Source organism: Semicossyphus pulcher, unplaced genomic scaffold (genome assembly GCF_022749685.1).
Source record: "Semicossyphus pulcher isolate SPU_LCO1_2020_fin unplaced genomic scaffold, fSemPul1.0.p SCAF_20, whole genome shotgun sequence".
Lineage (NCBI taxonomy): Eukaryota > Metazoa > Chordata > Actinopteri > Labriformes > Labridae > Semicossyphus > Semicossyphus pulcher.
In genome coordinates this window covers 22,568,591-22,595,367 of record NW_027211694.1, presented here as the reverse complement: position 1 = coordinate 22,595,367, position 26,777 = coordinate 22,568,591, and the positions used below count along the sequence as shown (strand labels likewise).

Here is a 26,777-nt window from a genome sequence, read left to right as displayed (position 1 = left end):
GTTACCACAGATCAGCTGTTTTTGTTTGTTTGAATTTATAAAGCAACCTTTTGTACCTGCGAGTCATTTGGCCTACATATTTAAAATTAGGGCCAGGTTAAAAAATTCTGGAACTCCTCTTTAAAATCAAAATGCTAACATGCCGACAGTTAAAAGGATAATATGCTAAATGTCTTTGGTTCATTTAACAGCCAAAAACACAAACAGAAGTAACGACAGGAAGGAGAAAGAAGGAGGAAAAAACAGGAAGTCAGGAAAATGTTACATGAACTTTATGATTTTCTTAAATTAGTTCTGAAAACTGTTACAAAAACAAAATCCAGGAACAAACAGAAAGACAAAAACTGTTCTCCCCGACCCCGCTCCCATTTTACATTTCATGTGTGACGTCACAGCCGGAGGCCACGAGTCTCTGACCTCCACCTCCTCGTCCGTCTGAAAACAAGGCACCCTGACAGAACCCGGGCTCCTCCTGCTCCTCGCAGCTCCAGCTTCGTGAGATGATAAAAAGTGTTCAGCTATAGAGAGACAGAGACGAGCGCTTACAGTACGAACAAACACACACTCCCATGTGTTCTTATGTCTTACACACGCACACACACACACGCACGCACACACGCACGCACACACGCACACGCACGCACAGTTACTTATTCACAGAAAAAGGACTGCACTGTACAAGAACTTAAACGAATTCTGCTGGTCAAGGACATTAATATTTATAATGCAGTCCACACACACACACACACTCACACACACTCACACACTCACACATGCACACACACGCACGCACACACGCACACAGGCCAGCGGTCCTGTCCTGGTGGTAGGAATATTCCAGTCGGGGCTCTTTACAGTGCACCAGGTCCAAAGTGATAACATGCCGACCCGGCCCCTGCCCCTCCATCCAGTTCTGATGGCACCCCGGGACCTGGTTCAGGTGGGATCCTTTAAGTCTGACGTGGTCTGATCTGGACTGAGATAATTCAGGTGAGACTGAAATCCACTTCAGGTCAGGTCAGACCGGCTCCTCTCTGCTTCGTCCCTCTCCTTCGACTCTGCCGGTCGTCCGTCTCCTCTGAAAACACAACAGACATTATGGGATGGTTTTTGAGGCTTCTTTGATCCTTCTGATGCTGGTGTCACTTTTAACGTCTGCTGAGGAAGAAAATAAATGATTTACTTTTTTTAAACAGATCTTCCTCCAGCCTTCAAAATAAAAGCCCCAATCCAAAGTATTAAGAACCGTCTTAAATAACCTCCTTTGGTATTTAACCTACAAACAGACCTCTGATGGAAAACAGTTCTTAAATAACAGCTCTTTTTGCAGGCTTCCATCATGTATCTAATTGCACTGTACAGTTATTATTGATGTCATTGCATTACCAAAAGGTAAAAAGCATGTGTGCAGGAGCTGATTGCTCGTTGGAGATCCTGTTTAAATTGTTGTCATTGGGCGAGAGGCGGGGTTACACCTGGACAGGTTTCACAAAGATGGATGGAGTTTTGTTCTTGACAATCTTAAGCAGGACTATGATGCATTGAATTCTGGGTAAATTAAGATTTTTTTCAAAACAAAACTGACCGAGTAACCGCATCTAACCGCTGAAGTCAGTTTACTACAGCAGAAGATGTTTTTGTCTCCTGGAGGAATTCAGCGGTCAGAAGAGCATTTTAAGACGACAAAAAAAACGGATGTGGGAAATAATTGCAGCAACAGTAAACGGTGTTAATCCGACCGCTGAAAGGACCGTCAAAGACGTTCAAAATTTGGTGCTACTGGTAGCAGGTGTCACTGATTGTTACCATGGTAACATGGGTCTTAGAGCTGAGTTCGCCTGGGGGTAAGGTGTCTCATTTTTTTTTCTTCTTTTGGCTTTTTATGCCTTTAATTTAGAGAGAGGACAGAGAAAGTGGGGATGACATGCGGCAAAGGGCCGCGGGCGGGAAGCACTTACACAGAACAAGTAGAGGTACAGTATAATTATAATTTCTACAGTTTCTTAAGGTTTTAAAAAGTTTTTTCCTTGGTGAATTGATTTTCCTGATCTAAATTAAAGTTTAAGGGTTAAATGTTGAAGAGACAGTAAACCTCTGAATGAAAGCTTCTCGGGTCTGTTAGGCATCATCAAGCCCCTCCTCCTCACTGTAAACACGCTGACAGAAGCCTTCAGGCCGATGTTACAATAAGAAAAACATCTCCTAATGAGCCTGCAGAGCGTGTGCACGGGTCTCCTCTCACCACTGGCCCTTGCCGGCGGTGCTCCTCCTCTGCTGGGAGATGCTGTAAATCTCCTGCAGCTGTTTCTTCTGGTCGTCGCTGAGCGGAGCCGTCAGACACTGGTACCAGGCCGCATCGCCGTTCTGGACCCCTTCGGCAGAGATGAAAACAGAAAACTGAATATCTTTGATAATCTCAAGCAGATGAAGCCAAATGCAAATCATTCCAAGATCCGTCCAGTCCTCTGAATATGGTCGATTCTGGCTCCAAACAAACAAGATGGTGATGGAGAATGCCAAACTTGAGGCTTCATAAAGGGTGCTATCATGTTGATCATCACAACTTGAGCCCTGTTTTCTTCAGCATATTGTGTGAGCTAATTGGCAGCATTAAATTGGACGTACAGAACACTCCCTGGATTACTTTGATACTGAAAAACAACATTATAAGGAGCATCTTTTTCTTTGATTTCTAATGGAGTGTATTCTGAGATATGACCTGTGTCAGAGTGCCTGTGTGTGCCGCCATGACTCTGAGCAGGAGAGTTATTTTTGAAGAAACCGAAATGTCTCCATCCATGAGTCACCGTGTGTCAGAGTCTCTGCCGCTGCTGTCGAACGTGTTGGTAACTCAGAGGTGAGACTAAAATAGCATCCTTCAGTACACAGGGATGCACCTGTCCCCTTTACCTCTCTGCAGGTCTGTGTGACCTCCCTGACATGCAGAAGGTCGTACAGACCTGGTTTAAAGAGTCTGTGGCCTTTTAGAAACGTAGGAGATACGAGGGTAGGCTGATACATGCACTGTGCCACGATGCTCAACAATAAGATGATAGAGAAAAGCTTTGCTGCAGGTTGGGCATGCTTATAAAACGCTATATTAGGGCAACTGTTAAAAAGGAAAAGGTTATGGTGCGGGGCAAGAAAAAACCTCGACATATTAATAAGGTGTTTAACCCGTCATTTAAAAGAGTCACGAATAACTTGTTCCATCGTCGTCAGTGAAACAGTCCCACACGCTGCTTTTTTTGCCCGTTTCACTTTGCTCTCCTCTCAGACTCCACTTCCACTAACGACAACAAAACATGCGTTTCCCAAATATGTATATTTAAAAAAAGACTAACTAACCGGCAGTGTTGACCGGCTGAAATTATTAACGGTCAACAGTTACTGTTACTGGTTAACAGTTAACCGATCAAGTACACACTCCTAATCCTCACTGCTCTGTCAATTATAATCTAGAAGTGGTCAAAGGCCACGTCTGTGGGAACCTGTGGTGTGACGCTTGTTGTCTGTTGAAGAGTAAAATCGGTATGAGCTGCTGTTAATGCGAACTCACTGAGAATGGATTACGGCCGCTGACAGCAACATGAATTGAGATTAATTGCCCCCGCTCTCAAGGTCTGGTTCCCAAAGCATATTGTGTTAATGACATTCAAGCGCAAACACGACCCTGCAGTCTCTCCGCTCCGTGCGGTTTGCTCTTGTGTTGTGTCTGAGGAGAGGAGGCGTCTGCGCCTCCACTGTGTGCAGCGCTCTCATCCTGTCACGTACAGATGATGAGCTGGATGGGGAGGGGGCACGTCGCAGCAGATTATTGTGAAGTCGAGTCAATTTAAATGTTCTAATTTTAGAACATTTTACACTTCAACAAACTTCACTCCGCGAGTTCACACAGACGTGCCACCTAGACAAAAGTTTTTGTCTCCTAAATGTGTGATTTCAGTCTCAGAGAGTGAACACAGCACGACTGGAGCTCACAGACAGCAGCAGCTTTAAATAAACCTGAACATAAAGACAGCAGAAACGTGACATCTGACCCGTTGGACATTTCTCTGCTGACTTACGGAGGAGTGCGGCGGTGAAGAACCGATACTCGTCCTCTCCGTTGTCGTAATCCAGCGGCGTGCTGTACTCCTCCAGCGGCGTCCCCTCGAAGCCGTCTTCATCCCAGTAGTCATCTTCGTCATCGTCATCGTCCTCGCCCCCCTGACCCGCCGGCATGCTGGACTGCTGCTGCATGGCGTTACGGTTCTCGTTCACCTCGTCCTCGTCACTGGGGATCTCCTCTGCGGGGACAGAATATAACGCAGCCATTAGCATCAAAGCCTTCGTAACGACTCATCTCTTTGGTCAGTTGGAAGTCTCAGAGCCACATGCTGTTCTGAACTGTTTACAGAGCTTTCCAGTAAATGTTTTGAAGCTCCGTGTGCAGCTCACCATCGTCTCTGCAGCCTTCAGGAGAATATAAACACTTTTATTGATCCCACTGGGAGCAATTTGTTTGCTGCAGCACACAGAACACAGTGACATGGGAAGAAGAATGAACGATACAAAAGAGCTGAATGTGGAATAAGAAAAAAAAAAAAAATACTACTGAATAAACTCATGAATAAATAAATAAACCTACGGAGCAGCCAGAAGTTAGACTGCAGCAGATTTAAAGGTGAGGTTAGTTTGAGAAGCAGGTAACACCTGACGATGCCCTGATTTGTACATTCTAAAGTAAATGTGGAGCTCTGAGACACGAGCAGCTTTCCTTTAAATAAACCAGAACAGAAAGAAAATGACTCGCTGATTTCTGGAGGATCTGTCGGTTGCAAAAGAATTCAGGTCTCTTTGTTTCGCTGCGAGTCTGGGAGCATTTCAGCCTCAACGCTGCGAAGGAAAGGGACGCCTGCAGGATCTCTAAAGAGGACTTTGCTCATCACGGGAGCACGTCGGTAATGACGGTCGCTTTCCTTTTCAGACTGTTTGCTTCATCTGAGCGTCCAGTTTGTTTCTTCTTCTTTGGATTTTCACTTCTTCGTTAGTTGCAGCCCTACTTAACAACAATCACCAATTAAATTTTTTTCCAGCTGGTTTTCACAGACTAAGAATAAAAACTTTAAAAAATTATGTTAGGATTTTATTCTAACAATTTGCAGATCAAGATCTACGATAACGTTTCATACTTATGAGCTTTCTTTATTATTTCTGTCAATGTAAACAATGTAATTTTTCCTCCATGACTTTGTACTTTTATATCCTTCCCTCATGAATGAAACATATTTCAAACCCGAACACATTCACAGGCGAACATATAAGCCTGTCCATTAAGAACATTCTGAACCACTTAAAGGGGTGAAATCAATGCATTTTAAACACCCGGCTGCAGGAGCAACCTTTAGCCGTCACCGTAGCACTAAGTTAATTTATCAGTCTGCCCCACGAGCGGTAGACAAGGTTTAGGAATCTAATTCCTCTACGCTTGACTGAAGCAAAGCGGAGCCAGCAGGGGTGAGAAAGTAAATGCGGTGCAGCTAATTTCAGCTCAGGGCTGAGTTAAGATTCTAGTAGCGGAGGAACCGAGAATCTCATTTCATTATCGTCACTAAGCCAATTTCTCTCCTCTTTCTGCGTTCTTTCTGTCCTCATTCGTTCTACATTAGTTTCTACACCTCTGTCCGACACCCCGTCCTCACTGATTCTTTTCTTCTCCTGGTCTTTTCTCACCGTTCTGGTCTTCATCCTGAGCTCCGGCACGGGCCAGCAGGTCGGGTTTGTTGGTGAGGCGGGAGGCGTACAGGTGTTTGAGGCCCAGGAACAGGAGCAGGATGGAGGGGACGATCTGCGCGGCGACGCCGTCCAGCACCGCCGGCCGGCTGGGCAGCTCCATCAGCACGCTCAGGCCGATGATGCACATCTTACGGTCGTGGAGCCTGTTGAATGAATCAATCAAGACAGTGTTGAAATTATGCAGCTGAAATCAGGATGTGGTTAGCCTAGCTTAGCATTAAGGGGGAAAGAGCTAGCCCCGTTCCTCGAAATGTAAGTAAAGGATAACTTGAGTCAGATTTTTAATCTGGGACCTTTTTTAGATATTTTTTCGACCTAAAAGGTTCAAAAAGTTTTAGAATTGCTCCACAAGATTGCCCAACCATGCAACCATAAAACAGGCAGCAAGTGTCTGACAACATGACAGAAAGGATCCCTGCAGAGATAGACCTTTTGGAAAGAGGAACATGATTTTTTTAAATCCAAAAGCAGCCATCACACAACTCTTGTAAAAGCCACCAGACTCCATTGAAAAAAACAGTAATTTAACTCTTCAAACACAGGAGCTGCTGGTCTACTGCAGCATTGATTGGCAGGTTTTTTTGTGTTATATAAAATATTCTCTAACCATTTAAAACACCAAAGTCACACAACAAAACAATCATAACACAGATCAGCTCTTTAGTGAGCATCAGGTGTGAAAAAGCAGCCACAGGTCAAAACTAATTACAACCTAAACAAGCTTATCCGTTCTCATTGACCCCATCGCACCCTGACACTCCCTTTGGATTCTCCTCAAGTACTTTTTCAAACACACAGACTTTGTGTCCTGTTACTCGTCTGATAGGCGACGTGACTCTGAATGAAAACACAAACAAACAGAGCGAGTAAACCGAGCACGCGTCAGGAGAAAGATTAGGGCGACTGGGCGAGATAAGATAAGACTGATGACTAATCCACGATGCTAATGGACCTGCTAACTGCCATCACAACCTTGTTGCAGGAATAAAATCAAATGATTCGACTATAAATAATAATGAATTTATATGTTATAACACTAATACATTCTTCAGATCGGCTCTGCTGATATTTCATCCTGCTCAGGGACGCTGGAAACACTCAAACTGCACACAGGAAAAAGGCCTCTGCAACACTAACCACTGATACTGACTGCTCTGTGATTTAAAGCAACACTGCTCTGTCATGTTAACATTAAAAATGCATTAAATGTTCCTGCAGTAAGACGATGAATCACCCTTTGCAGAGCTTTTTAGCTCATTGTTTTGGGTTAAAGGCACACTTCTGTACATCTCAGTCTCCAGCAGCAGTTTTCTGTGAAAAAGCTTTAAAAACCCTCCGTAGACAAACTGCTCAGCAACAAGATAAAGTTCGCAGTAGCACTAGCTGGTGAACATATTGAAGCACTTAGCAGTTTAAGAGACATTTATCTCCTCTGAGGACCAGAGGACCTGAAAGAGTATTAGACGTACGGCCAGTAGAGACAAAGAAAGTTGCTATCTTTTAAAAGTTTACTTTTTGCTGACAAGAGAGACAGAACTACTTTTAGGTACCAGACATAACATTTATAACTTCAGCCGTAACAAAGGAGAGGGAAACTAATGATTTCAGACAACGTTAGCTTTGTCGCACCCTCAACATACAAACTGTAACAAACAGTCTGGTTAGTGATTAAGTGAGCAAAAAGTCACTTCGTCAATAAGTTTGCAGCACCACCTCTTCATGAAGACGTGCAAACACTCTTGGAGACTTGGAGAAAGCAGCTGGAGTAAGTTCAGTTTTGGAAGTATCCAACTATAAACAAGACTAGGTTAAAACCTAGCATGTGGCTGAGTGCATCAGGTCAATGTGCACTTTTGTGGGCAACACTGGAAGCGTGGCGTGTGCGTGACGGCTGCGGGACGTGTTCACTTTCATTTGAAATGCATGAAAACCGACGAGAGTCCTCACACTGCTGAGGTGACACGCGCTGAAAATGTAGAGAATAGGAGGCTCGCCTATTTTTACCGCGAGCGGTTCTCGGCCACAATACACGGTGAAAATGAATTGTGATGAGTCCTATTGATCTCTGACAGTAACATCTCTTCGTGCAGTAAAAGTCACAGGCGTGCAGAGTATGGTATGCTTTTTCAAAGTAAAAGCCCGATCTGGAATTCTGACTCCCCTCGTTAGTGCCCAATGCTTTTATTTTGAAGTGTTTCCCGTGACGTTGTTGTTGTTGTTTTTTTAACTTTATTTGTAACTTTTCCAGGAAGTTATTTGATGGATAAAGTCACTCACAGACTCCTTATTGCGGTTCCTGCTTAATTGTCTTTGATAAATAACATCGTGTTACAGACGTCAGTTGGGTGCGATCTCTCCCTCTCTCGCTCTCCAGCTCTACGTCTCGGCTCATTGTTTTCGCTGTGTGTTAATTAAGGTCTCGTTTTTAATGTAAATAAGAGTGTTGTCTGTTAAGACCAACCCACGGAAACCTGAAAAACAAAGACCCGAAACGCTGCGGACATGGTGAGGACAGCGGAGGAGCAGCCCCGCCTACTCTCTTTGGCTCTGTAAGTACCGTCACTCAGTCAGTCTGTCAGTCACAGACAGACCCATGGGTCTGTAGGGCCCTGACGGTCAGCCAAAAATACCAAAGCAGCTCCCCAAAAACACCTAAAACCCAAACTGTATGACCACCTGCAGGACAGGTCCACAAGAGAGCTGAGGGTCAGAAGGGTAGCATCGTTGCTAATGCTAATCGTAAGCAACTAAAATGATCAAAGTTGTCTGTTCAATGAAACAGGTAAGTATCCCCTTTCCCAGACAATTCTGCCCCCTATAAATATTTTATTTACCCCAGGAAGAACTCGGTGTCGTTCATCCACTGGTTGACGAAGTGTGCGGTGATGGGCTGGGGGTTGTGTTGGAAGTGCATGTTGTCCAGCGTGTGGATGAGCAGTGCTGGGTTGTAGTACAGAGCAGCGATGGCCACCTGCAGGCACATGGTCCTCAGCTCGCTGGACTTCACCCCTCGCATCAGACGCTCCAGGACGGCCTCCACGAACAGAGGGATGCACTGCAGGCAGGAGGCGAAACAACATGATGCTACTCATCGTGGAAACTTTAAGAGGTGTCTGTGTTACATGTATGAAAACAGAACGTCTGTGCTGTGTGGAGCTGGTCCTGACCTGGTCGATGCCTCTCCCTCTGCACTGCAGGATGATGACCTCCAACAGTTTGGCAGCGTGACACTCTGCATCCTCACCTGCGTCTATGGTCAACACCTGCAGCAGGTCAAAGGTCACAATCATTACTCTGGGAAAGCAGAATCCTAACACGTCTGTGAGCAGCAGGTGAAGAGCCTGACCTTCTTGCACATGCTGTAGATGACCTCTAGGTGCTTGGGGTTGGACAGGAGCATGTCGGTGTCCACTGTGACGTAGTTGTGCAGAAGAGGCATCATATCTGTGACACAGACACAACATCAGAACGTTTTTTATAGGTGGTTGTTTCAACAAACTTAAGATAATTCACCAACTTCACACAAGTTAGGGCAAACTGGAGGGCAGGATGTGAAGTACGTAAAATAAAAGCTCGTCATACTTTCCCCCCAGAGAAGAGAAGGTTTCAAACCTAAAGATATCATGAAAACTCATTTACAACATGTCAGCAAAACTTCAAGAAAACAGAAGACATGCTACCAGAAACGCAACTCGCCACCTTCAAAATAAAAGTCTGTTCGTCATCCATCTAAGGGCTTAATTCACTGAAGGACTGCGCTGCTTGTGCGCCCGCTAAAGCTGTGCAAATGACACAAGAAGCCTTATTCTGTAAGGACATGCAGAGGGTTGAATGCACCCCAAAGTGTGCTGCAGAGCAAACAGCGTCTCTGTGCCAGGGCTGTGTGAGGCTCAGCCCCGGCACACGGGCACACGTTGTCCACATGTGTGCAGACGGTCTGGACGAGCTGCTGTTGCACGCTTGTTCCAAAAATGAAGCTGCGTGACAGACAGCTAAACTAGCAAACACCTGTCGAGTCTGGACTTTATAATAAACTGTTAAAGAATCTGGACCCAGGAAACCTACCTGTGAAGTAGTCGAAGCAGTCGTGCTGGAAGACCTCGTACAGGACGCCCAGGAGCTGCCACATCTGGGGGGAGATGGTCTGACAGGTGAGGCCGAACGCCAGCGACAGGATCTCCTCGTAGAACTCTGCAGAGGGCGAGAGAGGAGTTAATGATGACACATACATTCACACCTTATGATGTGTGACCTCACCCTGAGTGGGATAATGACAGGTGTGTGTTTAGAGATGTAATTAAGGTTTATGTTACACTTGGAACATGTTCTAGTGTAAAGGGCACCATTATGCAAAACGTGTCTCTCCACTGATGAGGAGAAAGGACACAGTGGGAGAAACAGATGACAGTGATGGATCGAAACATTTTCCATCATGATGCTGTCAACAGGGCGGTAATAGACTCCATAATAGACGGTCTGGGAGGCACCAGAGTGTGTACAGATGAAAGTCAACATGATGAAAGACCTCCTGCAGAGAGTCCGAGAGAGTCGACTGATACTTCATAGAAAAAATGACAGTTCTGTGTCACAGAAATGATCACTTGGGAGACAAGCTCGGTTGAAGGGGCGGTACCCAATCGTTCAAAAGTGCAAGTGGAACTGGACAGCCCTCCTCGTTCACAGGAAAGCAGTCCTGCAAGCTGGGGAAAATCTCTTAAGAAACAGCACGCCTTAGAGAGTCGCTTAAACACAACCGCTCGACACGAAGAAGAATGGAAACAACAGACAGGGCGTCTAACTATTGACCCAGTCCTCCTCCAACCCCTCCAGAGATCTCCACTGAGGCTTTAACAGGTAGTTCAGAAGCTGGACAGCTCGGAGCTGATGGAAGCTACTGTGCTGGAACGGACCAAGAGATGTTGGTCTTCATGTTCGTCTTGTGTTTGGTTTGCAAACCTCATAATGTGTGCTAGACTTCAGACGCTGTTCAACAAAGCAGATGTTCATCTTAAAGGGAAAACTTTCTATTGTTAAACTTGGGCCCCGTGTCTTTTTACACATTTTAGAGTCCAGGGCAAATTCGTCCAATCAAAGTTCTTGTTTTTCCACTGGTTTTAAAATTCCCAATGATTACTTTGAATGTAAATGTGAGTGCAACAAATTGCACCAAAATAGAGCTTTTAAAAAAATAGAAGTCCTTGGGGAGAATTCCCCAGACACCCCCACAATGTCCTCATACCTGACACCATCTGAGGCGCCAAATCCTAAACTCGCCTAGGGCTCCAAAAGAGCCAGAGCTGGCCCCGAGTTCTGGTCAACCGCATATTTCCTCAAGTTCAACTTTTTTTCAGCTCGAGCTAGAAATGTATGCAACAATGTGACACGAAAGCTAAAAGCGAATCAGTTCGGAAATCCTCCTGACGTCCTGAGGTTGAAGAAGCAGCAGTTTGCTTTCGTCTTGTGGACAGACGTGACAAAGCATTCATTCTTATAAATCTACATCATCATGTTTTGGTTTCAACTTCTTCTTTTTTAACATTTATTGCGATTAAATCAGGTCAAAAAATGTTGAAAAATGTGGGTTCATACAGCCGTAGCAAACCATAAAACAGCTGTCATAGCTGCTACGTAATCCATGCGGGAAAACAAACCCGATCAAAGTTCTCGTTGTTTCCGCTGACAGGCTCAGATTGTTATTCTAAGTGTCTGACAGCAGTACAGAAAGGATCCCTGCAGAGATAGACCTTACAGAGGAAGATGCTGTTACAGCGCTCCCTTCAAAGCCATCAGACTCCATTGAAAAAAACATTAATTTAACCTAGCAGTTAAAAGTGTTGCTGGTCTACTGCTGCACCGATCTGTTGTTTTGTTTGTGTTATCGTGTGACTTTGGTGTTATAAACGGTTAGTCCAGACATAACACAATATCATTGTAAATTGTGTAAACTAACCGATGAAGGCAGAAGAAGAACAGCGGCTCCTGCATTCTATGAGCATAAATTACTGTCTTTTTTAAATGGAGTCTGGCAGCTTTTATTTGAGTGATGTAGCAAGTGTTTCTGGTGTCAAATAAGCATTTTATTCTTGAACAAAAAGGTCTTTCTCTGTAGGGATCCTTTCTGTGATGTTGTCAGACTCTTAACTAACAATATGAGCCTGTCAGTGGAAAAACAAGAACTTTTAGTGGACGCACTTTGATCCCCCTCCAACGATTATGTTGCAGTAATTACAGCCTGTCTCACAGTGGAGGAAATCTACTGAAGCAACTCAACTTCTTTTAACCTTTAAGTCATTTAGACCCTGAAAATATTGATTATAAATAAGAGTCAGATTTCTGTATTCTAACATTAAAGAGAGAATCAAGGATGTTTGCTGCCACCTGCAGGTTAAAAATGTGTCTTTAATGCCACTCTACACTGCTCCAGCAGCAGATGTAAAGATGATCAAACACCCCTGAGGAGGATCTTTAGTGTGATTGTAAGTCTCTATTGATGTGTTCAGATCCTCCTTCTCCTCCTCTGGGACTCATGCAGTAAAGTGTGTGTGTGTCCGTGTGTGTGTGTGTGTGCGTGTGTGTGTGTGTGTGCGTGTGTGTGTGTGTGTGTGTGTGTGTGTGTGTGTGCGTGTGTGTGTGTGTGTGTGTGTGTGTGTGTGTGTGTGTATGTGTGCGTGTGTGTGGTATAGATTGACTGAAGAAAAATGAGCTTGACCTCTCCATCGTTCACTTTGTTCATTATGACCCTCTCCTGCTGCGTTATCCGTCTCTGCATGAGCACGGCTTTCTGCTCCGGCAGCAGGAGGTTATCAGTTAATCCATTCACTAACAGAGCGGGAAGGAGCCAACACTCAGCCAGGCAGACTGCCTGAATTACCAGGATTACACACACACAGATTTCTTTCAATGCCTCATTAGCTCTCATTTCTGAATAAGTGAAAACATTAGCACCTGCACTTTAATTAGCATCCACAAACACACCTACACAGTGTGTGCATGTGTGTCTGAACACAAACACGCGTCTAAAACTACAGCCTCCTCAAACTGTGTTTCTCTTGTAATATTCAAATCAAGACACATCAGAAGCTGGACTTTTCTAGGAGCAGGTTAAACTGCAGCAGGTTGATTCTTCCGTTATAGATTGACCTTATATTCTATCATTTTAAGGGCAGTTGTGCACACATACACAGACTGTCTTCTTACTGCACAGGCTTTAATGTACACGTAGACTTGTTAGAGAGAATGATAGTGAGCATTTGTCACATCACAGCAGCTTTGCGCTCACAATAAATCCCCTGAGGTTCTTCTCTTTGTAAGAAGATATGGATCTTTTCATTTGTCATGAGGGCAGCAAGCGGTTTCTAAAACATCGCTGCAGAAATCGTCACACAATAACTAATCTCTATTTACAGATTCTACGTGAAAATATAGAATCTGTAGGAAGGGACATTTTCAGTACAGGAAGTGCTCTGGTTTCTGTTTGTAGTGCGCTTGTAGTCCGAGTAATATTGACCAATCACGTATCAGCAGGCTGCGGCGTATGCAGGACAAACAGTCCGTGTGGAGAGCAAAAGCAGGCGGAACGTAATCCGCCGTAATGACATCACGGCTCCCATCAGCGTCATCTGACAACGATTTATCTTCTTATTAATCTCTATAAACAGACATCTGCATGCTAACAGCTAACAATCTGTTCTGGAGCTAACATTCAGCTTGACACAAATCTGCATAAATATAAAATACTGGGATCAGTGGGGGCAATCTTGGGTGGTTCTGATTGGCCCGACCTGAATCAAGCCTGACTGAAGTCAGAGGGGGGGCGAGACGCGCTAATGAGTTAATGATCAATGAATGAACCAAACCGGAGATGAATAATCAACATTTGCACATTTTTAGGACGAAGTCAGAGCAGCAGGAATCTGAATGTGTGTTTGTGTTTGTGAGAGTGTGTTGAAAAAACACTGGAACGCCCGCGCGCACACACCTGCCATACCTATGATGGGCTTCTGAAGGACCAGGCCGATCACCTGCAAACAGATCCCCTCCAGCTGCTGAGTGATCTGAGAATCACAGAACATATTCAATCGGATATCACATGACATCACTGTCACGGCATTGTACTTGTGTGTGTTCATGTTTGTGTGTGAGACCTCCTTGTGGTCCTCCATGACGGTGAGGATGGTGTCGATGGTGCTGAGGATGCCCAGGGCCATGACGGTTTTGTCCTCGTTCTCCTCGTACTCCTCGCTCTGAAGGACCCTGGTGAAGATCTCCGCCTGCCAAACAAACACACACACAAACACACGTTTATCTTCCACAGTAACAGAGAAACTCAAGAGACTCAAACACATGGCATCTGCAAGTTTTGAAGAGCCACTTGAAATCTATTTAAAGGTTAAGGAACAACAGGTACAAAAAGTTGAATTGCTCCCTCGATTGCTTCCGCCGACAGCCGTGAAACAGGCTGTAACGGCTGCAATGTAATACTTGATGGCAAAAGTGACAACATCACAGACAGGATCCCTGCAGAGATGCACCTTCTTTAAAAGAGTAAAACTCTTTTTTAACAAGAAACAGCCGTTAAATCTCTCTCTTCAAAGCCACCAGACTCCATTGACAAAAACAGTAATTTTACCTCTCATTATCTGGCCTAATGCTGCCACAATCTGTTACTTTGTGTGTCTTGTTGTGTGTTACACACATATTGTGTTGGATTCAAACTACAGATTTAAAACATCAAAGTCCCAAAATAACACAAGTAAAGTAATCGATAAATGGAGCGTAAGAGCAGAAACTACCGTGTTCTGCAGGGTAAAATTACTGTTTTTTCCCATGGAGTCTGGTGGCTCTGAAGAGATCAATGTTGCAGCTGTTTCTGGTCTCAAAGAAAGGATTTTACTGTCTAACAAAAAGGTCTATCTCTGTAGGGATCCTTTCTGTGATGTTGTCACACACTTACAATAACAATCTGAGCCTGTCAGTGGAAACAACAAGAACTTTTAGTGGACGGAGCAGACAGTACAGCCTGTTTCAGAGCTGCTGGCTGAAGCAATCTACCGGAGCTAATCCACTTTAAAAAAAATATGGCCCAGGATTACAAATACACCAAATCTATCTTTAAGGCTTTGTCTTATGTGAGATTGAAAGAAATGTGTGTGCTGTGTTCTAACCAGGTTCTGCGTCATGTCCACGGCGATGGCCGCCACCTCCTGGTTGTACTCGCAGATCATCTTCTGGATGACGTTGGTCAGGTCGTCGTTCTCCGTCTCTTTCACCACGTGCAGGAGCTCCTGCATGACCGGCCGGATGTACGGCCGGATGTACAGCTTGGCTACACGCATAGACAAAAAATTATAATGGAGTTTGTAAAATGCATATTTAAAATCCTCTGTAACCATGCATGTAGTTTTATATCAGAATTTATAATGATTAGGAGACAAAAGGACATGAAGTACTGGCTTGTTTATAAACTGTTTATTGTCCTGTCAGACTTTGTTGTTGTTGCCGTGCTGATTGTTTTCCCCTGTTTGTCATCCCTTTGCTAAGCTAGGCTAAACACATCCTCACTCCATCCTCTGTACTTCACTCAAAGAATAAAGTGCGTCTTCTCATCTAACTTTTGGAAAGCACAAAAACAAGTGTGTTCAAAAAATGTCCTGTATGAGCCTCGTCCTTGTCCTAACAGTCTGTTGCTGTCGATGAATGTTTCCCTCCACAGACCTTGTTCCTGGTTGCTGACCAGCGTCTGCAGAGCGATGGCGGCTTCCACCTTGACGGGCATCTCTTTGTCGTCGATCAGATCCTGTTTGACCAGCTCGACGGCTTTCCTCAGCACCACCTCATCGTGGAACCGCAGCGGGCTGAAGCAGTGGAGCACCCAGCACGACTGCGACAAAGACAAACAGCAGATTAATACAGCAGCGAGACATGTTCTGAAACCACCCCAGCAGTGTCCTCTGATGCCCCACCAGGTGTCAGTGTGGATTACAAACATCTTTAGTGCTGAAGAGAAACACTGACTCACGATGACTTTACGGACGGCCCAACAGGACTGTAGAAAGAGTTAAAGCAACAGGAAATCTATTTAAACAGCTTCCACAGGAACATTTACAAATAAACAAAATGCTGCATTTGTTCACATTTCTACATCAAGCCAGCAGGAAGACTCAGTGTTGCATTCAAGAGCACCCTGACTGGAACTTGGAAGAGAAAAAGAGGCGACGGTGGACGTCAGGACCAGGTGGCTGCTGAGTTGTGGTAAGTATACTGAAATGTCTTCAGCAGCAGTGTGGCGCCACCTGCTGCAAACACTGCAGCACTGCTTCATGTGTTTATTTTGTCTGTATGTCGAAATTAAAATCCTCCTCTTGCAGTATTTCTTTATGTAGTGCACAACATGGTTGTCACAATACCAGAATTTCAAACTTGATACAACACTAGTGAAAGAAACGATAAGCCATACCTGTTTCGATACCAACAGAAATAGAAGTCGGAGGAACAACACAGACCAGCTCATAGTGAAAGGCTTAACGAGCAGGATTAATCATCACTCATCATCCAGGAGAAGTGTTTGCTTATTATTCTGCTGTTTGGGACATTTCTGGACGTCCATCGCTGGGCAGTGGTCTGAAGCTCAGGCAGCAGACTGCAGACTACATGAAAACACGGCTGTCTCTCTGCTCTGCTTTCTGTCTGTCTGTCTGTCTCTCTGCTCTGATCTGCTCTCTGTCTGTCTCTCTGCTCTCTGTCCGTCTGTAACTTCTGCATCTTTATGAGACGTGAAAGGGACTTCACAAACGTCTTCATGTGTCGTTCTGTGAATGACACCAGTCCGCTATCAGAGCTGCAGGAGTGACGGAGGGCGGAGCAGACAGACACAGTCGACTTCGGCCTATAAAACCTAAACCCTGAACCTTCCTGCGGTGTCGTACGGAGGTGCAGGCGTGTTAGTTTGTTGTTTAACTGCTGTGAAACAATCGGAGAATAACGTTTAATTTTCCTGTTTCACTGCTTTATTTACATTAGCGGCGCTCCCTCTCTTTACTTCCTGTTTGTGTCGCTCGACCACAGCTGCTCTTTGGGTTGGAAGTCTGACTGCAGATCTGTTGTTTTTTAAAGCTTCGCGACCTCTGGGTACTATTGAACGTTAAAATAACAGCGATTGTATCAAAGTATCGGAAATGTTGACAGCCCAAGTGCACATACTTTTGTAGTAGTGGCCTATTGATATTATGTCTTCAAAAATAGTTCCAGCAAAAAAACTGCGAAGGCAACATTTCTGTGACGCCAGTGTGCTGCTGTTCTCCTTGTTTGCAGAGGACGACGGTCTATCATTGATTTGTTTGTTTTTGTTTAGTTGAAGCACTTTAAGAAATCTAAGTGTAAGATAAAGTAACAACAACGAAAGGGTTTGAAGTGTCAGCTGTGGAGTGAGGTTTAGTTTGCGTGTGTGCCGTGCAGGAGGGTGAAATGTGATCTGTAATAACACAGAGAGGTTTTTCATTTCATCTATAGAGGCAGCCAACATTTTACTTCCTGGTTATGTTTTACCTCCTGACACCTCAGTCAGTCAGCTCTCTGGATGTGTCAGCGTTTCAAGATGTTTCCAGAGGACTGGGACATCTATCTTTCTGCGATTTACTCTCAAACTGAACAAAGAGCTGAGAGTTTCACTCACCCTGGCTCTTAGATAACCCATAGGAGAGTTCAGAAGAGGGAAGACGTAGTTTTGCAGCATCAGCTCCATCTGCTCCCTGTACACTCGCTTCTGTAGAATGAGACACACACACAGATCAGCCCAGAGAGGATTCAAACACACAAGAGCAGCCACTTTAAGAACACATCTGATCCCTCCGACAGTTTCCTACATGCCTTCAGTAAGAGTTCAGCCAGAGCTCCGATGCAGTGCAGTGCCCCGTCCTTCCTGCGGGGGTCAGCAGAGGGGTCCATCAGTATCTGGTGGCAGAACTCCATGATCTGAGGAAGAACCTGCAGAGAGGAGAACACAGAGGTAACGTGCTACTGGTCCTGTTGTACCCGAGAGTCGCTGTGGCTGTGAGACGCCGCTGAAAAGATAAAGATAGATATCTAAAGATAGAAAAAGACTCTGTACCTATTACAGGTGTAAAGTTTACTTAAAGCTGCATCCATTACTGTTTACCTCCTGAGTAAAGCTTTGCAGAAAGATCAGAGATGTAATCAGAGATCTTTGAGTTAACTCTGTCGCATGCTCTGCTGGAAACAGAGATTGATGATGGATTAATGTGTGTAGAATACAAAACCAAAACAATGAGCTAAAAGAGGCTAAAAGTCTGCATGTAGATGAGGGGAACTGCAGAGTGGGTTCATCACAACAAGCAACTCATTTCACATTATGCATGCAGATTTGATTTATTGGTAATTTTAAACCTAAAGAAAAGTGAGTAAGACGAGTTGTGTCACCTCCTTCCTCTTGCGAGCAGCTTTGCACAAGAGACTCTGTGCGGCCGTGGCTGGCAGGGCGTGGTCATCATAGAGGTCTGCAGCAGAGACGAACACACACTTACTCAGGATCAAACAACAGGTTGAAAAACATGGCGGACATCTCTCCTCGACCACGACATACAAACGCAACAATGCAGCTGAACTACAAAATGCACTTATGAACAAATCCTGTCCACTTCCTGTTTCTCCTGGGCTCTCATGATCTATTGGACATGACACGCCACGTCTGTCACCAAATGTCAAAATCAGTACACAATACAGGTGACTTCCAGATGTTTAAAGGTAAAATATCACAGAGGAGTGCTGGAGTACTCACTGAACTTCATGTGGATGTACTCGTAGGGGTCTTCCTGCCACAGCTTCTCGTCCTCGTCTTTGTAGCACATGAGAGGGAAGATGACCTCCTGACAGATGGCCTGAGAGAGAACAGAGGCACATTTATACGTTCTTTTTGCATCACAAGGAATCAGTGATTAATTAACTAATCGATTCCTTTATTTAGGATGGATTTACCTTTTTACTACGTTTAATATAAGGTACGTGTGAATCGTTTAGTTTTGGGTTCCTGCAGCTCAGCGACATTACAAGTTCAATCAGAGACTTTTTAAAGCTGCAGACCTGAAGACCCTTTACTTTGTTACCAACAATAAAGTTTTAAGAATATAAAGGAACAAAAACTCAAAGCAGCAAACTAACTGATGTGCTACAAAAACATCTGACCAGGCTGCACAGTTTGCTTTTGTGTTGCTGGTGCCAGGTTGGTTTTGTTTCTGGTTTACAGGTCAATCAGACACGGCTTAATACTTTTTAAAAGTTCCTTTTTTGTTAAACTGTATGTAAGACATAGTTGAGTTAAAATTAGGATAATTGGAACATCTTAGGCCCCACCGAGACCCTGGGATTGTTAGTTGCATAAAATCAACATTTGGAGTCGTCACCTCGACCTTTTGTAATCTGTATTTTTCATGTACCGGACCACTCTGTGTGTAAGACGCACTTTTAATAGGTTTTTTTCATCTAAAAAGTGAGCTGCGTCCTATACACCGGTGCAACCTATATACCAGTATACTGTGTTACGGTATTTTACCCAGACGATGGCGCTATCATGTAGCTAAAGCTTCGTCACAGACATGCGGCGTCATGACCGCCAGTGCAGCCGCCACACTCACAACAGTCAAGGTTAGCGTAGGCTGAGCTCCACACACAGATGGTAGGCTGTAATCTGTGTGTTTGAATGTGTTTCAAATGAAAGTTAATTAAAATAGTGTTGAAACAACTTGTATACACCTTCTTATTAATAAATATCTCTCCCTCTGGGAGGCCCCCCATAACAGACTTATATTCTGGATTTTACGGTATATAACATTTCTATATATTTATTCTGTTGACTAAGTGGTCGAGTCAACTAAAATAAAATCAACAGATTAACAGATAACAGGGAAAAAAAGCCCTGAATCTAAACAAAGCTTTTATTTTGTTTACAAGAAAACTCCACAGGGCCCCTTTAATCTGCCAAAAGCCCCAAATTAAACTATTTGACAGTTTCTGCAGAGTCAAACTACATTTGTCCGAAACTAAAGGAAGCAAATTCAGGAGCTGAATGAGACAAATGAGACGTCTGAGGGATTAAAGGACTCGAAGGGCTGATGCTGTTTCTTATGATGGGCAGCGTCACTCTGAGCGAAGCACATTTACTTCCTGGTTCCCTGGTATCGCTCAAGGAAAGAACTTGAGGTGAATGCAGACATTCAGATGCCGAAAGGTCAAACCCATCCACACACTGGGGTCACGTCCTACCTGCATGTGCGGCTTCATCTGCTTCCAGGTCAGCGAGTGCGACAGGCCCTGGTTCAGGTAGTTGAGGCTCTGCTGCAGGACGCGAGGAGTGACGTAGTGTTTCTGTCGGTGCTGGTCCACCACCTTCAGCAGCACCTGCACAGACACACAGAGTCAGAACCTTTTATATGAATAGAAGACGGAATAAGAGGATGATCCTGCAACATGTTAATTACAAGCCAGAATCGTCTCATCTTTTCTCCTCAGTGACACACGCTCACCTGCTGTATTCCCACTGCGTACGTCTTCAGGAAAAAGTCTGCAAACTCGTAGTACTCCTTCGTCACATTTCCAGGACTCCCATACCTGCAAATCAGAGCGGAAACGTGTGATTGGCTGCTGCAAACGTCTCACTACAGCTTCCTAGTGACGCGAGAGCAGCTCCGGACTCACCGCTCAAACAGTCTGGTGATGATACGCAGCGCCCACTTCTTACACTTCCACCAGGCCAGCTCGGGACGGTCGTCCTCGTCCACCTCCAGCGTCTCCTGACACACAGAAACACACAGAAACACAGAAACACAGAAACACACAGAAACACACAGAAACACAGAAACACACAGAAACACACACAGTTAGTTTTCTGCTTTTTAAGCCTCTTAATCAAGAAAAAGAGCAGAAAGATCTCACTTACAGTTAAAACACAAGTTATAAAATAACTGTTATGACGTCTTCTTGGTATTACTACTAATATATCAATTTATCTTGTTATTTAAGAAAACTATAGAAGAGTTTTAGGTGTCAAACTCTCAGCAGAGGTGCGAGATAATATCATAAGTCTATCATAACTGGCCCGTTGGTTTACAGCACGCACAACACTGATACTACAAATCCCAAAATGCACTGCAACAGCTGGAGCGCCGATCAAGACCTGCGAGCACCGGCTGTGTGAGTCGGCATTTCTCTGCAACCTAACAAAGCATCTCACTGCTCTGAACCTCGAGCTTCAGGAACAGCACCGTGTGATCACGGACACGTATGATGCAGTGAGAGCTTAACAAGACAAGCTGCGTCTGTGGGAGACTCATCAAGGAAACTTGGGTCACTTTACGTGTTGCTACACAACGATAAAAACCAGCTCTCCACTGCTGTGTTTCCAACTGCGCGCTTTGCTGACACACTGAGCGGACCTGGCAGAGCTCACGCGGTGATTTGCCAAATTTGGAGCTCAGAAACTTAAATTTAGAACCGCTCAGAGATCTGTTTGTCGTTGACGTGGAAAGATCACCTGTAAACATCCAAAGAGAGCTGACAGAACTCCGATGTGATTTATGCTCTGAGGGCGCTGCACAGTCACACGCTTCATCCCTGAAACGATCGGGCTGCAAGCTGCTCGAATGCTCTGCATGTTTTTAAGCACATACCTGTGAGAGCAACTTTTCTCTGTGATGAAGATGTACAAAACCTGACACAGGAGTCGTCTCACTGATGCACACCTTCCCTCCATCCTGAGAGTGTCCACAGCTCAGACCCTGACCCCAAGCATGAACTTGCAGCCAAGAAAGAAAGACACATCTGGCTCAGTAGCAGAGTGCACTTAGATATATGTTTTCTTTTTGCACGTATTCCTGTAATCACGAGGTCGAACGTTTATGGTTGAAGTATTTACACATTTTCACCAGACTGATCACATTTAAAATGTTCTGATTTTGCTTGATAAAAAATTATAGTTTTCTGGCTGTTTTTGATGCCTGTGATGAAACGTTTTCATTGGAAATGACCCAGGCTCATGTCTGCACGTACACGGGTACTACTGAAAACGGAGCTTTTGTCTCCTTCTTTTCCAAACAAAATCCCGTCCACACGAGCACGGTTAGAAAAAGATTCCTGTCCAAAAGGAAACGCAAAAACACAACAGAAACGCTGTCATGAGAATGCCACACCAACAGGCGGCGCTATAACCCAGTCATGCAAAGACAGAAGAAGAAGAATTGCAGCCAATCAAAGTCTATCCCGACACGGCTTGACGTTAGCCTTACACAAAAGTATATTGTGTGGCAGTGTCATGTTTGCTTGTTAAGTAAAACAACAACAGTTCCATCATTCTGTCGATTTCCTTTGTTACAGTCAGAAAGTGAGGACCATCTGATGGAAATGGAACATGTTTTTAAAGTCATTATGAGAACTGTAGTGATATTATTAAGTACTTGGTATCGGCTAGTACCCAAATGTGAGTACTTGCACTTGGTCTGAAAGAAGTGGTATCTGTGCATCTCTATTTACATATATGTGTAAACATGTAAACAGTCCTGTTAAGCATCACTGTTTTTGTCTCGTCCGTCATTATGCAAGGAATGTCGCCTCATCTGTGGCGCCTCACAAAGGAGATAACGGCGCACAGCCTGACGTCACGAGCCAAAAACGCCGTTTACCCCGTCTACACGTCTCCGTGGAAACGGAGTTTCTAAAAGTCTTCACCCTGGCCGGAGTTAAACAAAAGGTCCGTTTTCAGTGACCTAAAACGGCGTTTGTGTGGACGAAAGGACAAAACACAGAGAGAAAGCTGCGTTGTGATGAATACCCGTGTACGTGGACACGACCTCAGTGAAAAACTGGGTTTGTTCTGAATTCCTGAAGATGTCTTGGGAGCAGTTAAGTTCATATTTCTGTATGAATCATACCTCTGATGAAAACATGCTCAGTTTAAAACTGTCGTTTAATAAATGTTGACCCCATTCGACCCTCGACTTAGAACCAGTGTTGAATTTTGGCCTCCTCTGTGATTGAGTTTGACACCAACTAGAAAAACAAATAAAAAGCCTCATAAAAACTGCTTGTGTGTGTGTGTGTGTGTGTGTGTGTGTGTGTGTGTGTGTGTGTGTGTGTGTGTGTGTCTCACAGCTGGGACGTCTCGGTCCATTATAGCTCGCAGGATTTCCATCCACTGAGTCATCACTGTGTTGTTGATCAGCTGGAGAGGCAGCGAGTACTGCAGGAGCACAGGGAGATAAGAGCTGTCATCACCATCATCGTCATCAGGAGGCCTTCAGAGACGCATCACTGCTGGTTTCATCTGCTCTTTAGCTTCTTTACAAACAGAACCACGATGTTCTGTGTGTTCTTCCTGTTCTCTCTCCGGCTGTCCGTGGAGTTATATTAAGTCTAATATTATTAATAACAAAAGGCCATCGTGAGCCTCACTGTACTTTCTCTCTCTCTTCTCCGGACTGTTTGGAGTCTGATTTCAGATGGTCTAAACACAACATCATATTTCTGACTTTCACAGTGCAAACACCCTCACACACACACACACACACACACACACACACACACCTGTACGAGGGCGTGGAAGATCTTGAGGATCTGTTTCTGGATGAGGACAGAGAAGATGGTGGAGTCGACCATCAGCTGGCTGATGAGCTGCTGAATCCTCGGCAGGAAGATCTGCATCGCGGCCAGCAACGGCTCCCTCTCATCCGACCTCCTGTACCTGAAACACACACACACACACAGTGAAAAATAAGTGTCTTAATGCTACTCTATACCTGGATACATCTGGATCCTCTTTCCCTTAACCATTTTGAGAATAAGATGACCTAACATTGGGCCGAACATGATGTGTAGCTTTAAGTGAGGGCTAACAGCTCCCCAGGACAGATGTTCAGAGCGCTGAGGTGAAACACAGGTTACTCACTCGTATGTTTTGACCAGCTGGTAGAGAGCCAGCAGGCTGCCGTACCAGCTGCCGCTGTTCTGAGACTGCAGGTACATGCCGATCTTGTCCACGATGGCGGTCCAGCGGCCGGGGAAGTCGTGCTTGATGATGGCTCGCAGACACATGGTCAGCTGGGCGCTACGGACGAAGAGAAAACAGAAGTGTGTCCGTCAGTTGCCATGGATTTTATGTAACATATAGAGAAGTGTTGGAAAGGTTTTATAGTCTGAATGATTTGGGGCTTTTTAGATTGAAAAAAATGGGTTATTCCTGTAAAGTTTTTAACATGGGCCCATTTTTTCATATTATGGGGTCTGAATGACTAAATATGTGCAAAATAGGCCTCAGTTTAAAAATACCAGAATTCCCATTAAAGATGGGAGAATATGTGTCCCGAATGACAAGGTGGTTTGTTTTGTTTGTATGTGTGTGTGTGTGTGTGTGTGTGTGTGTGTGTGTGTGTGTGTGTGTGTGTGTGTGTTCAGCCTCTGCACCGTATGGACTCTGGACAGCGGATGATGCCCTCCACTATGTGGTCTCTGATCTGCTGCCGGTCGTTCTCGTGGATGTTGAAGGGAAAGACGACTTCGCCCAGAGACGGCTCCCTGTCCTGCCAGTACTGGCTCACCATGTTCTTCAGGTAGATGGCCGCTAATACACATGCACACACACACAGTAAGGGAGTCAGGCACACTATATACATATTCTTTATTACCACAGAATCGAGTCAAACAGTAGTAAAACAAATTGATGAAAGCGATGAGATCGGTTTTGTTGTGAAGTCCTACCTGCCTGACGAACAGGAAACTCCACCTGCTCCGACACGATGATCTGCAGCAGCGTCGGAGCGAAGTTGATGATCTTGTAGGACTGAAACACACAAAGACGACCCGTGAGACAAAACCAGAAGAGGACAGACCGTCCGATTTTAACATTTGGTTCAGGTTATAATACAATCCAAACAACATATGACACCCTGACCCAAAGAGAAAACTTGTTCATGAAAGTCTGTGAGTCTTTTCTTCACTCGTTTTTAAAATCTTAGTCCAAGACTGTCCATGACAGAATAAAGCAGTTTGTTTTTCTACCAGAATACATGAATAATACCGTCCGTCCGTCAGAGAAAAGGTCAGTTGTTTGCTGACTGGAGTATTCGAACAGAAACAAGGACAGTAAAGACCTGTTCCTGTTTCTGATCACTCTCTGAGTGTGCATGCACGGCTGCCCAGGAGTTTGAACTCAAACATACAACTGTGTCTTACTATGAGAAAATAGAAATAAAACAATAACTGTCGAATTCTTTAATACAGGTCTGATTTCAGTCAGTAAACGCCTCAATGGGAAAGAAATCTAAACCAAATGATGGTGCAGTAAATCACAGCAATCATTTTTATTCAGACATTATTACACTTAATGCACGTATTATATATTTTTTGTTGTTTATTTGTCTTTATGTAAGTTCCTCACAATAGGACTGCTGTTTATTAGCGTTCTGTTTTTTATTCTATTTCTGTTTGTTGTTTTTCACCATAAGAAACTGTAAATTTCAGCCTTTACTAGTAATATGTTACACTGACTGATGTTACATAATATCACTGCAGCAGCAGCAGCAGCAGCAGCAGCAGAGCTCTGACAGTGTTGACATGAGAAAGTTGAGCTCTCTCCGCTCCTGATGCTTCACGATGGCTGTCACATCTGACTCCTATTGTTCTCCAGCTGTCCGGGGATCAGTTTATCCTAACTGCTGATCTCAGGCCCGATATAAACTCTCCAAACTAGGACTGAACAACCACCAGGCCGACGCAGAGCTGGATCACAAAGACACGGCCTGCCCGACTCCACAAACACCGGCATCATATGTGGACCAAAACGGTCCATGACGCCCCCCCCCCTCCTCCTCGGAAACACAAACAAACAAAAACTCCTTCAGCCCACCTGATTGAGCTCATTCTCGGCTGCTATCCTCAGATTAGGGTCGATGGTCCCCTTCAGAGCCTGGATTATCCGGTTCGGATCCATGTGTGTTTAATTCCACGGTTCCCTCTGTGTTTTTATTATCACATACATGTAGCGTTAGCTCGCGTTGTGTTCAGATCTGCATTCACTGTGGGTCAATCCTCGGAGAGCTACAAGCACGACTTCCGGTCACTACATGCAGAAAAAGAAGCTCGTTAACGGAAGACTCGTTACAGTTGTGTTTTAAAGTAGCGGTGATTTTTTCATTGTGAAGGCAGAGTTGCTTTTTTTTCTGTCAAACTCCGACTAGCTTGACGATGAACGGAGGCCCTGCCCCGTTTTACCGGCAACCTATCGTCGGAGGACGTAAAGCCAAGTCAACACACAATTTACGGTGTTCTCTTCTTCTTCGTTGAATTTACAAAACGGTTAGCACACCAACTCATTTACGCATTACCGCCACCTGTTGGATAAGGTTTGAGCAGTGATTTGTTTGTCCGGCGTATAAACTGTAGTCATTTAACATATAAACAGCTTCTTTTAAATATATCATTTTAATATTTTATAGATATTCGCCTTCTTCTTGGTCGACACAGCGAACTCAGCTGCCACCCAGAGGGCTGAAGCTGTAATGACTTTATTTATTTTTTGAAGAATTCACCACAGAATAGAATAGAAAATGCACCTGAAAATACTTACTAAATATACAGTATATTATTTTGTGTGAATTCTTTAGACAAACGTTTCTTAGTAAATATTAGCTCCTGACATTCTTTTACTTATTAAACGATTAAGAGATTAAAAACATTGAGTTTCAGTTAGAAATATGAGATTGAGTGAAGTATGAATTTAGCTTTGTGAATACCGACTTGTATCTTGCACAAGCTGTTCAGCTCTTTTATTACAGTCTCAAAGAGGAATAATGTACATATTTAATATGTATATTTAATATTTTTTAAATTATTCTAGGTTTCTTGAGTTTTTCTTTGCAATAGACCAAAGATCTAAATTCTTACAAATAAATATAAATCTGATTCACATTTTTCACATCTCAGATTTAAAGTAAGTGATAGTG

At 44.2% G+C, this 26,777-nt stretch overlaps 1 protein-coding gene across 2 annotated transcripts; it reads right to left on the bottom strand.

Moving 5' to 3' along the window:
• Positions 1 to 619: 619 nt before the first annotated feature.
• ipo8 (importin 8) lies at positions 620 to 26,037 on the bottom strand. Of its 2 annotated transcripts, none has more exons than XM_069671362.1 (25): positions 25,682 to 26,037; positions 24,535 to 24,616; positions 24,241 to 24,397; positions 23,726 to 23,884; positions 23,365 to 23,521; positions 22,931 to 23,020; positions 20,485 to 20,579; positions 20,313 to 20,397; positions 20,053 to 20,187; positions 18,572 to 18,671; positions 18,214 to 18,290; positions 17,644 to 17,760; positions 17,450 to 17,539; positions 15,493 to 15,658; positions 14,943 to 15,103; positions 13,923 to 14,048; positions 13,757 to 13,832; positions 9,844 to 9,969; positions 9,125 to 9,222; positions 8,946 to 9,041; positions 8,613 to 8,833; positions 5,716 to 5,921; positions 4,068 to 4,289; positions 2,243 to 2,372; positions 620 to 1,078 (listed from the first exon to the last, which is right to left on the bottom strand). In XM_069671362.1, coding segments are annotated over exons 1-25 (3,057 nt in total). In that variant the 5' UTR covers positions 25,766 to 26,037; the 3' UTR covers positions 620 to 1,077. The 2 variants fall into 2 exon arrangements, with proteins under 2 accessions (XP_069527463.1, XP_069527464.1); XM_069671363.1 differs by having other exon boundaries at positions 13,766 to 13,832.
• Positions 26,038 to 26,777: the final 740 nt, after the last annotated feature.